The sequence below is a fragment of the Thermobia domestica genome, chromosome 7 (assembly GCF_964235325.1).
Source record: "Thermobia domestica chromosome 7, izTheDome1.hap1.1, whole genome shotgun sequence".
Taxonomy (NCBI): domain Eukaryota; kingdom Metazoa; phylum Arthropoda; class Insecta; order Zygentoma; family Lepismatidae; genus Thermobia; species Thermobia domestica.
Window position 1 is genome coordinate 133,985,638 of NC_137460.1, and position 16,248 is coordinate 134,001,885.

The following is a 16,248-nucleotide window of genomic DNA, read 5'->3' on the forward strand; positions in this document are numbered from 1 at the left end:
ACGAAATATAAGATTTCCCTCAATTAATAGATATAACTTATACATACATCAATTCATCACCGTTGATCTGATAATAAGGGAATCTCAACTTCCACGCGAAAGAGGTAGTGCACTTAGCTAGATAGGTAATGAAAGGTAATTGCTTAAATGAAGTTGGAGATTCCGTGTGTGCATATTACACATAGAATGTGAAGAAATATTGATGTTATTAGATAAAAATTCTGCAGTAATAATAAATTAACATGTTATTTTGAATTCGAAACATTAAGATATTTGCTTTTATTACGCAACCAAGCATGGTTTGTTATAGAATTTCATATTTTGCATTTCACTTAATTTATAATATGATTTAAATAGCTTCAAAAGTTCTTTTTCAAATTTGACAACAGTTATTGTGCGGATAAGGGGAAAGTGGATCTCATTAAAACGTGTACCAGTCAAATAAGAATATTTCTGTTTATGCTTGTACAGAAAAACTCGAAAGCAAAACCTGTCCTGGTTGGTTAACAATAAAGCGGAACGCCATCCATTGGAAGAGATTAACCACTTCACAGTAGTTTGATTGAGATGATTGAGGAAAATGGCACATCAAACAGACAGAGCTTGATATGAAGTGCAGTATATCATGGAAACTAGTGCAGGAGACAGTCTCAAACTGGAGACATTAATACATTGCAACTGTTTGACTTGAAAGAAATGACACCGTACCTGAAACCTAACCCAATCGTTATTAATAAAGTCTTGCTTCAACTCTACGAAAGTGAAGGTTATGAGATCTTCAACAAAATTCTAAAAACATTATATCGTTTATATCGTTCAAATGCTTTATATCGTTCAAACCCTGAAAGAAGGCTATGTCCATACATTATCTTTCCCAAAGGATCGTCTGCGCGAAAGCATTTCAAATTATGTCATTTACAAGCTAAACTATTCTAACAATCATCTGAACCATTTAAGATGTAATGCACATGGAACACCTGGAAAAGAACATTATAATAAATTCTGATCATTAATGTAATTCTCTCATATAATAGAATACATAGATTCGACCAGTACGTTCACAAATGCGACCTCATATTCAGCGCGACAATGCTCGCGTTACACTAGTAAAATGACTAGTAAGAAGGTTCATAGTCTCACATGTTGCACTGTCGTACCTGGTCCTGAAGAGTAGGAATATTCAGATGTATCCGATTTTCATTTTATAGGAAATCTCAGGAGCACCTGACAGAATTTTGATTTATCCGATGTCATAAAATAGGAAACCAGGTGTAGTTCCGTCTACAAACCTCACAATTTTCCAATTATCGAAGTATGCATGTTGTCAGAGTCCACACATGTGTTGATCGCCAGGGCTATAAAGTGAGAAAACGTTGTGCTCTGCAGATTAAAGTTCTAGTGTCGTACTTATGGTTGTTATATACCGGTAACTCAATGGTTGCCATTACTCAATTGTAGAGCCATCACATTTCGTGTGTGGGGTTCCTGTTTCTAATTCAAGGAGAAGTGGAATTTGTGGTGGACAAACACCGTATGCGAAAGATTTTTCAGGGTTTTTCCCTTTCCTCTCAGTTTCGTATTCCCATCGTTTCATTCATTTCTTATCATCACTGTGTACATTAGCTTACACGGCGTCAGTGGGAGTAAAACTGAGAGATTTAATTTCATTTTTACTCAAAACCTTTTCGCGTAAAAACGAATTGGAAAGATTACTTTCCACCATAATTCCTTACCAATATGTTTGTACTCGAAGTACAATATCTAAGTATAAACTTTTTACAGTGACTGCTTCATCCAGTACAAAAGCATTCCACCATAATATGCTACTTTCTATTTGCTTATTTAACGAAAAAAAGACATACAGTAAAATAAATTGTGGATACATGAAACACATTTTAAGCTTAGGAATTGATTTCTGTGTGCAATAATAACGAGTTCTCATTACTCTTTTCATTTCTTTAAAGAATGTTTTTACGCTATTTGGAAACCCCCGAAAGTGTACCACTAAACACTAAACACATTCCATAGTTTCTATGCAGTAACTATTAGAAGCATCTAGGTCGAACACTACATTTAAATCTTTTTTACCTTTTAAGTAAATTAGAAATTAATAAAGCAGTCTTCAGTAATTAAAATTTTTGGAAGGAAATTGGTACGAAGTTCTTCAAAGTCGAGCTAATTTTGGTCCCCGAAGGTTCCCACAAATTCTCGTTTCATGTCAGCAAACCACGTCCTGTTTAATTTTATGGATTTACAAAACTGACAACATATGCACATTTGATAACTACAGTATTTAGTGGACTTTACATTCCCCAAAGGCCAGGTGATAAGACCATAGTTTGCAAACCATGTTTATAGTAACCACAGATTTGTTTTCCACAGCATCGCAAGGTTGGTCTTCACTTATTGTAATGAAGACAAATGAGTGTAAATACAAGATTGAGATATTTGAACCAAAAATGCCAGCAGAGCTTTGATCAAGTTACTTGTAACGTCACTTTCGTGAAAATATTAACAGTTTTGTGACAGTGGAGAAACTGATTTAAAATTGAGTCAAATCAAATGGAGTAGCTCTTCATTATCTATATTATAAATAATCTATATTATATCTATATTATATTTATATTATATAATATTATATCTATATTATTAATAGTTGGAAATCTATATTATAAAATCGAAATTGACTGTGTTTGTCACTCTTAATCTCTTGAGCCACCAAACCGATCTCTGTCAAATTTTCAACAGAGTTGAGGTTCGGGCCCGCAACAAATTTTATCATTTCACTTTTTCCTAGCTACGTACGGGAGGAATAGGAGGAAGGAAAGATACGTTAAAAATCCATATATATATATATATATATATATATATATATATATATATATATATATATATATATATATAAATGAAAGTTTGATGAAAAATGATATGTTTGTGACTTAATAACTCTTGGACCACCCAACAGATGTCAATCAAATTTTCAAATTTCCAACATTGATGAGGCTTTGATATGGAATGTTGTTTATCATATTATTTGACGGTGTTGCTTAGAGTTGGAGGAGGCGGATGGGAGGGAAATTTAAGTCTGATCGACAGTGTCCATTGTTGTTTTCGAATCCGTAGTTTTCGTGGTCGCTGAGGCGAACACTGACATTTTCCGAAGCCGTGCTTCGCAATATGGGGGAGGAGGGGATTTATAAACTCATGGAACATTAACAATATTAGTGTCGAATGCATAGTTTCCGGAGCTATTGTTATTAACAATGACACTTCTGATGTAGTTTAAATCCAAATTCAGCCACACAGCCTGGGGTCTAGAGGGAAGAAATAGAAACTTGCTCGAAAATGACCCACATTCGATAGCGCTTTGGTAGTAGTAAAAAGTGAGGTACTAACGGAACATATAATTATTGTATCTTAATTTGAGTATGCGAATCGGGTAAATGATGCTAGTTGTAAGTAAAATTGTTTCCACCTTAGGTTCCTTCTAATGTAAAGTTCTCTTAAAACTGAGAATTTACTGAAAATCGATGTAAGGAATAATTAATATATATAAATAAATCTTGAATTAGAAAGCATACAAATGTTTGTGGGCTCGATTATATATTTAACAAGGAAAAGTAGAAACATGTGTAGATATAAGACATTTTTATTAACACATACATTTGTTATTTCAGTTCTTCAGAAGATACGAATGTGTTAAGTATAGAAAACTACGCAGAAGCCAAGGTATATATAACAGTAACTCAATCTCGTTTAAAGGTAAGTTTTCGAAGTCGCGTTATCTAATTATTAAGGGAATGTGAAAAAAAGTCATACACCTATGTAGATTAATAACTATACATTTGTCTAGTTAATAATAATAATAATGTCACAGATATATTATTATTATTATTATTATTATCATTATTATTATTATTATTATATCATATATATATTATATATATGATATATATTATTATATATATGACGTTTGTATTCTTTTATTTCTTAATTTCATATCTATTCTTATTTTATTCATCTTTAATTTTTCATAAACGCAATGTGCTCTATTATTTTTTCATAATGTAAGAACGTAATCGCACCAAAGGACTGTTGTGCAAACACTGGTCTGGTGTGCAAACAATATGAGTGGAGGTATCTCGTATGTTTGGACATTTTATATTCAGTGTTTTTACAATGGATTGTGTATTTATCTTAGTGTCGTGTCTAAAAAGGAGGAACATTATACTATTTTCAACATACCCAGATAGTTCTGCATACACAGGTAAGTCATTCTTTTATATTATTTTATATTTTGTTCGTTGTTCCTGGAAGATACCAGGGCTTTTACGTTGTGTTGTTTTTATAACCGGAATGATTAAATAATAATACATTCATAAGAAATGCTTTTCTTTGTACATTCAATATACAAATAATACATGTTATATAATTTGCTACCGCGAGTGATCATGAAAACGAATTGAGTTAGAAGGTGTGAAGAAAGAACAAATATTGTATGATTGATAGTGTATGATTGGTAATCGCCATTGTAGTCACAACATTGACATAACTATCACTGGAGCTCCCTCGTTGCTAAGCGGTTAGCATACGCGCCTTTGGCATGGGAGACAAGGGTTCGATTCCCGGCGGGAGCTCATGTGGTTCGGATCCCACGTTAATAAGTAGGTCCACGTCTCATATAGCTTCGCTGCTGAAAAGGGGCGCTAAACTAAAATCAACTCAACTCATAGCTATCAGTGATTGAAACTATTGATATTAGACCCAGTGACTTCTTGTTTTTATAAACAACAATAATTGATCCGTTCCAAAAAAAAAAAGAAAAGAAAAGAAAACAGTGACTTTCCATTGTATTTATAACGGAATCATGATGTAACAGGTCATGCGTCACCAGTGTTTTTTTTTTCGTCCTGAAACATTTCCAACTATAATCAACCAAGACGTATCGTATTTCTCAGTTCTTCATAAAACCTTTTGTTTTCAAGCGAGAACAATAGTAACATGAGTTTTCTTTCGAAATTTGCTTTAAAAAATACAGAACGTGGAGTATTAAAATATAACATTATTTATTTTAGTTAATAAAGAAGTGCAAACAAATTATTTTCTTTCCATATACAGTTAAAATAATTCTAGTGTTTTGAAAGCAGAACATTTGCCGCATTATAAAAGCATGGTGTTACTCATAAATTTATATATTTCATTTTACATTTTTTGAAAACTAAAACAAACTCTATTATGTAGTTTTATTGCTATTTGTGTATTTCTTGGTATCTTAAACAAATATCTTTCAAGATAATTATTCACTTCATATTTTATTCGGAACTGTAAGTTTGCACATTGGAAACGGTAATTCAGAAAATTTTGCTATCTTACGTATTAGATCAAGTGTTCTTGTGATTGACTGTCATTGCTGTGTTGTGAATTTAATCTGTGTGCCTGTAACAACGCGGCAAAGAACATGGGGCAATTATGACAAAATAGTATCCAATCGTTAGCCGAATAAACCCAAGGACTGCCGGCAAGAATGGATCAAGAGCTGAACCAACTGGAAGATAAGATGGAACAACAGACAGTGTCTATTGAATGCAAAATGGAAGCCAAAATAGAACAACAGTCGAATATCATACAGCAGCAGACAACAACCATTGAAAATAACATGTAAGCCAAGATGGAACAACAGACAGCAGTCATTGAACAGATAGAAGCCAAGATGGAACAACAGACAGCAGCCATTGAAGACAAGATGGAAGCCCAGATGGAACAACAAACAAAAGTCATTGAAAAGGAGATGAAAGCCAAGATGTAACAACAGACAGCAGCCATCGAAAACAAGATGGAAGGCAAGATAGAACAGCAGACAAACACCATAGAGCAACAAATAACAGCCATCGGGAATGAAATGGAAGATATTTCACTAGAAGTGGAGACACAGGAAACGAGTATTGAACAAATTATGTATATTATGGACGAACTGAAGTCGGAAATGGACGATTTCAACCAAGGAATAAATGAAGTTTGCAAGAGTTGTCATAAAAATGCCGATCAGCTATAGGTAGAAGTTGAAAATGTAAAACAGAGTTAAATTCAGTCCCATCTTGATTTGAGAGACGACTGCAAGAAACAAAATAAACTCACTTTAGGATGTCTCAACAACTACCAAGAAGAAATAAATAATGATGTAGCTGCAATAAAGAAAGAAGTGGAAAAACTACGAATTAAAGGAGAATTCGAGAACAGAAACCTTCATAACGACATAAGTGAAATGCAACAGTATATCAAGAGTTTGCAAGCCAAAGAGATATTACATTACCAGACAGTCCGTGACACACATCAAGAAAAACTCACTTCAAATCCATATGACGTTACCATAGTAAAGATCGAACCGAGCAGTTACTAAAAAGGAATGAGAGAAGAAATAAGATTAAGTTCTAAACACTGAAAAGAAACTGTCCATAGTAGAGTTCATTCTAGAAGAAGGTAGTTTTCACCATCAACTACCTCATCCAGCGATACTGAGGAAGAATCAAAGTATGAGTCAAGAGCTCAAAGCGTACCAACATCTCACCGCATAAAGGTCAAACAGCATACAGTCTCAATTAAAGTCTCAGATTTACGTTTCTTTGTTCGATATGATGGATATAAGAGTTTGTTGTCGCTTTCGACAACCAATTTCAAAGTAAAATGGCTACTGCACAACAGTTAGATGCTTTGCGTAACAAGAAATACGATCCTAAAGTGGACAAGTCATTGATGGATTTTTGTATCGATAAATTCAGGAGTATGAAGAAACTTCAACACCAATTATCTTACCCCACGCTTCTTGCAGACCTACGTCGTCTATTACCATATAAGCATCAACGAGCCCTTCTTAGGATCCCATACACAAATTTAAAAGGCTTCGTTGAAGATATAAGCAATATCAAAAATTTTTCAACTCACCTTGACAAATATTATATAGGACCGAATAACGATAATCTTCAAGCCAGCAATAATTTTTCGAGAGACCACGGAACCAATAACTCGAATGGAAACTACACAATGAAGAATATTCGATCTTCAACCGCAAACACCTCTAGATCTGGGAACTCTCGGGGACGACCTAACAACAGAAAAGACTGTTGGAGAAGAAAAGCACCTAGACAAGAAAGGAGACATAACGAGAAAACGGAAAGAAGCTCCGAAAACTATATGCAATGGCAGGAACATACGCAATTCGGCGGAAAGCGGGATACCCAGGGTCTTGAAACTGAGAGGAACAAAGATACAAGTCTAGGAGGCGTACCTAGTCGACGGGGAAGAGCGAACACAAGGCAACGCATGCAGAATGAAGAAAATACACGGAGGATGGCGTTCCTGGAAGTAATGAAGCTTATATTGTGCGAAGACATCCTGGCAATTAGAACCATTATGAAATTAATTTAAAGTCATAAGTTGTGGTCTTAAGGGCCAAAGACGCACAATACGCAAGAGAAAAAGGCCCAAGAATTTAAGTCAAAACTTGTATATAGGATAGAGAAGAAAGTAACGAAACTAATTGTGAATCTACTTTTAACCAATCGAAGGATGAAGACCCATCCATAATAGTTTTAAAATCAAAAGCTACTGTATACATTCAACTTCCCGTGAATGGTATTTCTCTAAATACATAGTTGTACACTCTAGCCGATACATCAATTCTGATCCTCGATGCATCGAAATAAATATCAAAAGATATTCATGTACCTACACTTGAGCATTGTAATCAGATGACTTTATTAGACTTCACGGGTACAACCAAGCGAAAAGTGAAAGGAAAAACTGCAATTCCAATCACGATTCGAGATATCGAAGTCTATGTACCAATGGTTATTGTGGATTCATTGAATGAGCAACTCATCTGAAGAATAGACTTCTTAACACAAATGGAAACCATCTTAAACTTACAGGAGAGAACAGTGTAATTCACTAATTCGAACGTCCAAATTATAATGGATCCTATGACAAGTCATTCGTATGGTATTATTGACGAGAGTGAAGAAGATTTCAACGCCCGTAATGTTAGTATACAGAATATAGGTAAAGTTCTCTATATATCAGATCAGAATCGAACACAGGAATCTGAAAAAGGAGTCACAAAAATAGACCATTGAACATTGATGCATCGATAGCTCAAATCGAATATAATTATCACATAGAACGGAATGGATCTTCCGAAACCGAGATGAATGATAATTTGATAGAAAAATTTCTATATCAATCCACTCAACTGAAAGAAGAGGGAAGAAAGCAGCTATATCAGCTATTGTACGAGTATAGAGACCTGATCTCAGATAAGCCTGGCAGATGTACAGTATTTGAATACGACTTGAGATTCAATGTGAAAGATCCAATTAATCGAAACAATATCTTATATCTGTCGCTTAAAGTGAAGATTTAAAAAAACAAGTTGAGACGATTCTAGGTCATGGAGTCTTCGAAGCGTCCATCTCACCTCATGTTGGCAATTCCAAAACGTACTGAAAAATTGAGTATATGCATAGAGTATAGTTGGGTCCATCCATACATTCCTTTGCAACAAGATAAATCAGAGAAGATACATGACTTACTAGTACGTTTCAGGATAATCTCTATGTATTGACCGTAGGCTTCGTAGGATATTACTGGCAAGTTGGACTTAAAGAATCATCCAGACCTTATACAGCATTTTCTTTCAGCGGACAACACTTTCAGGTTCGCTCCGTTCCTTTTGGAATAAAAAATGGAACAACACCTCTCCAAGCGTGCCTTCAAATTTTATTGGGAAAATGACTAAGGTCCAAAATTGTAAGTTACATTGATGATCTTTGTATTTTAGGTAAAACGTTCGGGGAACACCTTAATATACTGCGCGAAGTATTCCAAAAAATCAAAGAATCCAATATGACATTAAGTCTCGACAAATGTAAATTCTGCAAAACACCGATTAAATTCCTGGGACTTATAATAAACCTAAAAAGATAAGCAAGGATATGGAGTCTATCAAACCAATTTTGAAATACCCTGTTCCGACCAAGACAAAGGAAATCCAACAGTTCCTCAGATTCATTATCTGGTACGCTAAATTCATCCCTAACGAAGCAATTATTGCTAAACCGCTAAATGATCTATAAAAACAACAGACTTGGAAGTGGACGAGCAAGTACCAAGAAATCTTTAATCAATTAAAGAAATTAATCACTGACGATGTTTTGTTAACGTACCCAAAGCTTGGACAGATGTTTTGCGTCTAAAGTGATGGGTTAAAACACGGAGTTGTGTGCATATTATTCCAAAAAGTAGGTGGAAGGAAGCAAGTGATCGAGTATTATAGCCACACTTTGTCTGCACACGAAAGAAATTACTATTTCAGAAATTGCATGCCTAGCAGTAGTAGTAGCAATCAGGAAGTGGCGACATAATCTTATAGGAGTTAAATTCAAAATAATAGTAGGTCACAAAAACTTGATATGGCTCAAACAAGTATGTAGCTGGAACGCTCGACTCCATAGATGGGCGATTGAATTGAAAGGAATAGATTATGAAATTAAATATTGTAAAGTAAAGAAAATACCGCATCTGATGAACTTTCAAGAACCTTTCCATCAACTGAAAAAGAAATCGCACGGGTTCACTTCTCCAAATCAATGCTATCTGAGTACCGGATAGCGAGGAGAGGTAACTTGTAATAAGTACAGAGAAGATCCAGAACTGTCAATCATCATAAAGTATCAGGAAGGTCAACCATCACAGTGATTAAGGAACAGAAGCTGGGACAAATTCTGCTAAGTAGAAAATAAAATATTGTTGGTCAAAGATTATCATAACGAAAAAGTTTGGAAGATATGCCTCCCCTGCTCTTGAGTGAAAATTTTTCTAGAACATTATCACGATCATTTTGGACATTTCATATTTTCTAAGACATTTGTAATGCTCTCACAATCATGTAAATGGAAAAACTTCAGATGTGACATCAACAACTATTTGGAAGACTGTTACTCGTATGTAACAAAGGAAAATCGGAGGCCACTCCATAAACTCCATCATACTATAGAGATGAATTGCAAACGTAAGTTAGCATTCATTGATTTTATGGGACCGTACTGGCAAGCAAAAAATGAGAGGTATGAGCTCACAATATTGCACGGATACAATCCGTACCTAACTACCTAGCCTTTAAGGTACTCTACTACCAAAGCTGTATTGAGATGCTTGAAGAATTATATGAAACATCTAAGGAGGCCAGAAGCCATCGTATTAGATAATGGATCACAATTTACTAGTAGACTGTACCTACGAAGACTATGTGAATATGAAGTTAAAGTCAAATATGTCACCAGATATCATCCCGAAGCTAATCTTGTGGAGAGAATGCATGCGGACATCGAAAGAATCATCCGATTATATTGTCATAACGTTCACGAAAATTGGTCCAAAGAAATAGAAAACATCACTAAATTGCTAAATTGCTCTGTGTAAGAATCTTTAGTTTTATCCCTTCAGAATTACTTCTAAATATTGGTACTCAAATTCCACTTATGGAAAAGCTTCAAATTTACCTACAAACGAACACTGAACATGGCGTAGATTGGAACCAGACGTTGATCCTAGCACTTACCAAGCACACCAATCTAATCAAAAGGAACATTGAGAAATATAATCTACAGCAATTGCATGGAGACACCATTAATGAATAGAATCTTCTGTTCGTTAAACGACACAATCTTAGTAGTATACTTAATTTTAAAGTTTCGAAAGTCTGTGATATCTTTCAAGGTCCTTACTATTGCAAAAAAATGAAACAATTCTGGGACTTTTAGATCTAAAGGACGGAACAAGTTATGGGATAGAAAACGTTGATTATCTGAAAAAGTGGAAGCCAAGCCCAAGCACTAAACGAAGACGAATGGAACATGTACGACAACAAGTCAACAATACCATTTAGTAGGAGATTGTTAGCAAGGATTCCGCATACCCAGATGAGATGAACCAGACAGGCAATCAATGCGAATCAGAGGATAATGGACCAGAAAGAACTACTGATGAAACAATTTAGTTTCTGTAAATCGTACTGGAATTGACTTTTGTTAGTGATTCATTTCCTTACAAACTGAACCCAACATAATACTATACTTATTTAATATTAATGTATTTTTGTTTGCAAGGGTTCTTGAACGTTAAAATTATATTTTTAATTATTATTTCCTTTGTCGGACCATTTATGTCACAGATATATACTACCTTTGTATTTACACTTATTTTGATTCTTTTATTTCTTAATTTCATATTTACTCTCATTTTATTCATCTTAAGTTTTTTATAAGCGCAATATGCTGTATTGTAGCTTTTCATAATGTAAGAACGTAATCGCGCCAAGAGTTTTTTTCTGTCTGGTGTGCTAGCAATATGGCTGGCGATATCTCTTATATGCGGACATTTTATATTCAGTGTTTTTACAGTGCATTGTGTATTTATCTTAGTGTCGTGTCTAGAAAGGAAGAACATTTTACTATATTCTACAGACCCAGATAGTTCTGCGTACACAGATAAGTCATTCTTTTATATTATTTTATATTTTGTTCGTTTTACTTTGAAGATACCAGGGCTTTTACGTTGTGTTGTTTTCATAACCGGAACGATTAAATAATAGATCATTCATATGCAATACTTTTCTTTCTACTTCTATATACAAAGAATATATGATATAATAATATGTTTAACCCTTGTCCGCATGGTTCAGTAAATATACGCTAATGGATATGCAGGGCCTCAGAGTCCCTGTATGATATTTAAAGGGTTCTATTTTGAATTTGATGCAAATTGCTACTTGCAGCCCTATGATAGCTTAATTTATTACACAATAGAACAACAATGGTCATTTTCAAAAGTATATGTTTTATACCAACGTTTACAATTATTATATATTTATTCCAATTAGTAGAAAATACAAAAAAACACTATAACAAAATATTTTCTTCAAATATACTTTAGTCAGTTTACTCATAGACTTCATAATTTTCTAGTTTATTTTAAAATTCTAAACACACCTGTGTGAAATGGTACTATAATCATCAAAAGAGCAATATTTATATAATTTCTGGCATTCTTCTATGCAAATGAAATCATTGTTCAGCAGTTTTGAGAAAAAATGTATCTACAAAATGCATGAATTGCAAATCATTTTATGCAAATGCTTTTGCCATATTAGCAGCATACCAAAGCTCTCTTCCTATGAATACTGTATGGACAAAATTCATATTATCTTATTTTTTCACCTGCTTATTCCTTTTCAGTTCCGGATATATTCAAAACACTAATTATTGCTAGTGGCAAGTTGGGTATTTGTGATCTTAGAATCACCTGGTTTCTCATTAAATTTTCTGCCAGTTCCTCCAAGAATAATGGACGATTGTCTTTCTTGTTTTCATAGAAATTTGGATTCTGCATCCTGAAAACAATGTGGCTATTTACCTGCCACATCCATCATATTTGACCAGAGAGCAAAGGATCACCTTTTAGTTTGTCTTTTGCATGTATAGTCTCTAACGTCTTAACCTAACATCAACTCCACATTTAGTTTTGTTGTAATAGTTTATAATCACTGGCTTTCTTTTGGGGCTATTTTCATCAACTGCCTTATCATGCATGGTGGTTATCAAAATCACTGTCTTGTTTTTCTTCGGCACTTAGTGAGATTTTGCTTGAATGCAAACATTGATGAACCTACTCCTCAAAGAGATAAGGCTCTCATTTCAACTGGAATGTCGCATTTGTTTCGCCTTAGTGTTCCCATAACCGTAAGTCATTGTTGTAGCATATACTCTGCCAGATCAACACTATCAAAGACATTATCCATAGTAATATTTCGTGAAGTTCCATAAACGGTTTTGCAGAGGTGTTTTACCACATTCTTCCCAGATTTCTCTTGAGCAGATTTCTTTTGTTTTTCTTTCTGTGTATACGAAACCATCAACGGCATATGATGATTGAGCGCCGCATAACCAAAATATTTTTATTACGTACTTTAAAGATTTTCGAAGCGTGTCACTATACGTGTCAATGAAGCCACACCTACCTCGAAGTGGCACTAGCTGTTGATCTGCAGTAAGTTCTTCACACGGAACAATCACTTTTGTACAGTTTCACAGAAATATTTCCTACACAAAACGAATAGGTGCCAGTATATCATTTTCAAGAAGGATTTGCCTTGTATGTTTATGGTCAATCGTAAGGCTTTCTTTATGTCTTCAAACCTGTTGACAGACATAATGCCCTTGAACATTGGTTTGACTTCATAGAGATGAACAGTTCAATGATTGGCACATCTCAACTTTTTTTTCCTACTCCTACTAGTAGCAAAATGCCAAGAAAAGCATTCATTTAGTCCATATTATCATTTTTCCACTCTTTTCGTTTCAATGTTGCAACCCTTCTTTCCTGTAGTTTTCTATAGTATAAAATTCCATTCAAGATTTCCTTTGAAATGAAACAGTCAAACGCATCTTTTGTTCGTATTCTTTTCACTCCCTTTGAAACACCTGGGGAAAACTTCATTATATTATGTGCTGGAGTCCGTGATGGTGGTGTTTTCTTTTTCCAAATTGTGTCGTTTGGACTAAAATGTGTATCGGAATCACTAATAGCTCCACTCCCACTGGTGCTTTCAGAGCGTGATGACGCATCGAAATCTTCATCACTTACAGTTACACTTACACTTCCTTGATGAACTGTATTATTGGATTCTTCATCCTCAGATTCCTCACTATTACTGTTCGACAGTACACTATCAAGACAATCACTCACAAAACGGACAAAATCATCCTCACACACTCTCTTCGTAGTTCATCTTCCACTAGCCGTTGTTGTCATTTTGCGCTGAAACTAACACAAATTGCACATCAATGTAGCTGGCCATTGCAAATTGCACCTAGTCACAATATAAAAGCAACAGTGGAAGATATATATATATATATATATATATATATATATATATATATATATATATATATATATATATATATATATTAGAACTTTATTGTATCAACTCTTTTGCTGTAATTGTTCGAACAAAGTAAATAAGTTAGAAAAAAGCTCTAAGAAATGGCTGATAGATTATATAAACAATCTTATATACAAACGAATGATAAAAGCTTGCATATGTATTGCAGCGCTATCTACTGAGCATAAAGTAAGCAATTATAAATAGAATTAATTGCAAATAAGTATCATAATAATAAAAAAGTAATAAAACTAAATAACATATTCGTTTAAGGCCAATTTTATTTACAAAAGTATGTCAAATAATTTGCATACCATTATATCATTATTGCCTCCCAGGCCCTGCATATGCATTTAAGGGGTTACTAATTTAAATCAAATACTACTGTTTTCCAGATAATGCAAAAAATATTCTAAAGCTACTCATGAATGCATAAAAGAATGTTAAAAGAATACACGATGAGCAAGGCTTATTGATTGAATAGGTTTGCAATAACTTTGAAAATCAAACCCCACAGGGTCTGAGAGGCCCTGCATATGCATACAAGGGTTAATTAAAATTCACGCTATGGAAGAATATACTTGGAGAGAAGGAAGTCACTTTCTAAAATTGAAAGCAGATGTTGTTTTAGTCCGGATACATGCCAGACGAGCTTCGGAATTGTGTTATGCACCGTAAAGGAATAAATATTACTGCTAACTAAATGAAATGCTGATCCCAGCAACTAGACACTAGATACGCATCTTCTTTCTCATCTGAAAACTTTGGTTTACAATATGAAAATTTGAAATCTTTTCTCTGCACTGGGAGAGCTCTTTTATACTTCGTTAAGGTATCTTGTTCGTAACTGCATCTAGATATTCTAGCCTTGTTCTTCCTCTTTCTGGTTTTCCTTTTCTCTTTCCCTCTATCAACATTTTGATCAAATCGGAGTGCCGAATAAGGTGGCCAAGCATGGTGCTTCTTGTTTTTCCTATTACCTACATTACTTGTGGTTCTTCATTATATTCCTTTAGTACATCTTCATTCCTTTGCCTTTCCTTCCATGATATGCGTGCATTCTTCACCAACACCACATTTTAATCCTTCGAGCTCGGATATTTCAGTTTTTCTCAATTTCCACGTTTTTGATAAGCAACGCGACACTCTCCATACCAGGAAGTTAATAAATCGTATAGGAAAAAGTTCAGTGACACAGTTATTGATATTTGCAATCCTCTTTTCCTTTTGAATGCTTGTTTAGCTTCCGCCATTCTGTAAATTACATCTGTTTCACTTCGGAGGATATTAGACTTCATAAATAGGGGAAAATCATAACAGTTTCGATTTTTTCTCTCTCGAACCACACTTTTGTCACTTTCTGACCTACTCTTGTGCATTTTATCACTTTGGTTATCTTCATGTTTTATTCGTTTTGCATTTTATTTTCCAGGTGATTTTTCAAGTTTGAAAGTGCTTTCTGAAAATATTGTTGGTTCTCCTGTCTCAGTGCTATGTCATCAGGAAAAGTTATTGTAACAAAATAAACACTGACCGAAGTTTCAAGACACACTGCATTTTAAACTATCCTGTGTTGCATATTCGGATATCTATATATCCTTCATCAGACACTATAGCTATAATGTGTCTATATTTTTTGATGAAGGATATATAGATATCCGAAACTGCAACACATTATTGTGTGTGTTTTGATTTGGTTAGTGTTCCTTTCCTCACAATATGCAATCAAAAGCTATGGATAGTGTTGTTAAACCTTGTTGTGCTGAAGATCTGCCAATTTACTTTTACGCCTTTCTTGTTTTTATCAAATCATTTTTTCACAGCCCCTTCTATATACACGTTGAACAAGAAAGGTGAAAGTCACGTCCTTGTCTTATTCCCTTATTTATTCTTGCTTCCCTCTGATCTCTTCGTACAATAGCTGCCTGATTCCTCTAGAGTTAGTATACTATTCCTCTGTAATTATTAGCATATGTAACCACGTAACTAATCCTGAAACATTATTATCAAATATAAACAAAATGTTCCTTATAATAAACGACACATCTCACTATTACACTGTTTGAAATAACAAACACGTAATACCAAGAAGGAAGCAAGTCGCAGCAACAAACTTGGTAGGCAAAGACAAATTGCAAATTGTAAATCGTACCAGTGTGCGAAATGCGGCAACCTGCCAACACTTCAGCAAATCTGAATTCGGTTAGTAGCCTGTGAAACAATCATGGGTAGTCATAATTGTTACAATATTGAGA

At 34.4% G+C, this 16,248-nt stretch overlaps 1 protein-coding gene across 1 annotated transcript in view; it reads left to right on the plus strand.

The window, feature by feature from the left end:
- Window positions 1-16,248, plus strand: part of LOC145689343 (uncharacterized) — a 380,527-nt gene that overhangs the window by 337,139 nt on the left and 27,140 nt on the right. The window contains exon 15 of the mRNA XM_081763491.1: window positions 3,678-3,762. Within this exon, the coding sequence (XP_081619617.1) occupies window positions 3,678-3,762 (85 nt within the window). The remainder of the gene's footprint in view (window positions 1-3,677; window positions 3,763-16,248) is intronic.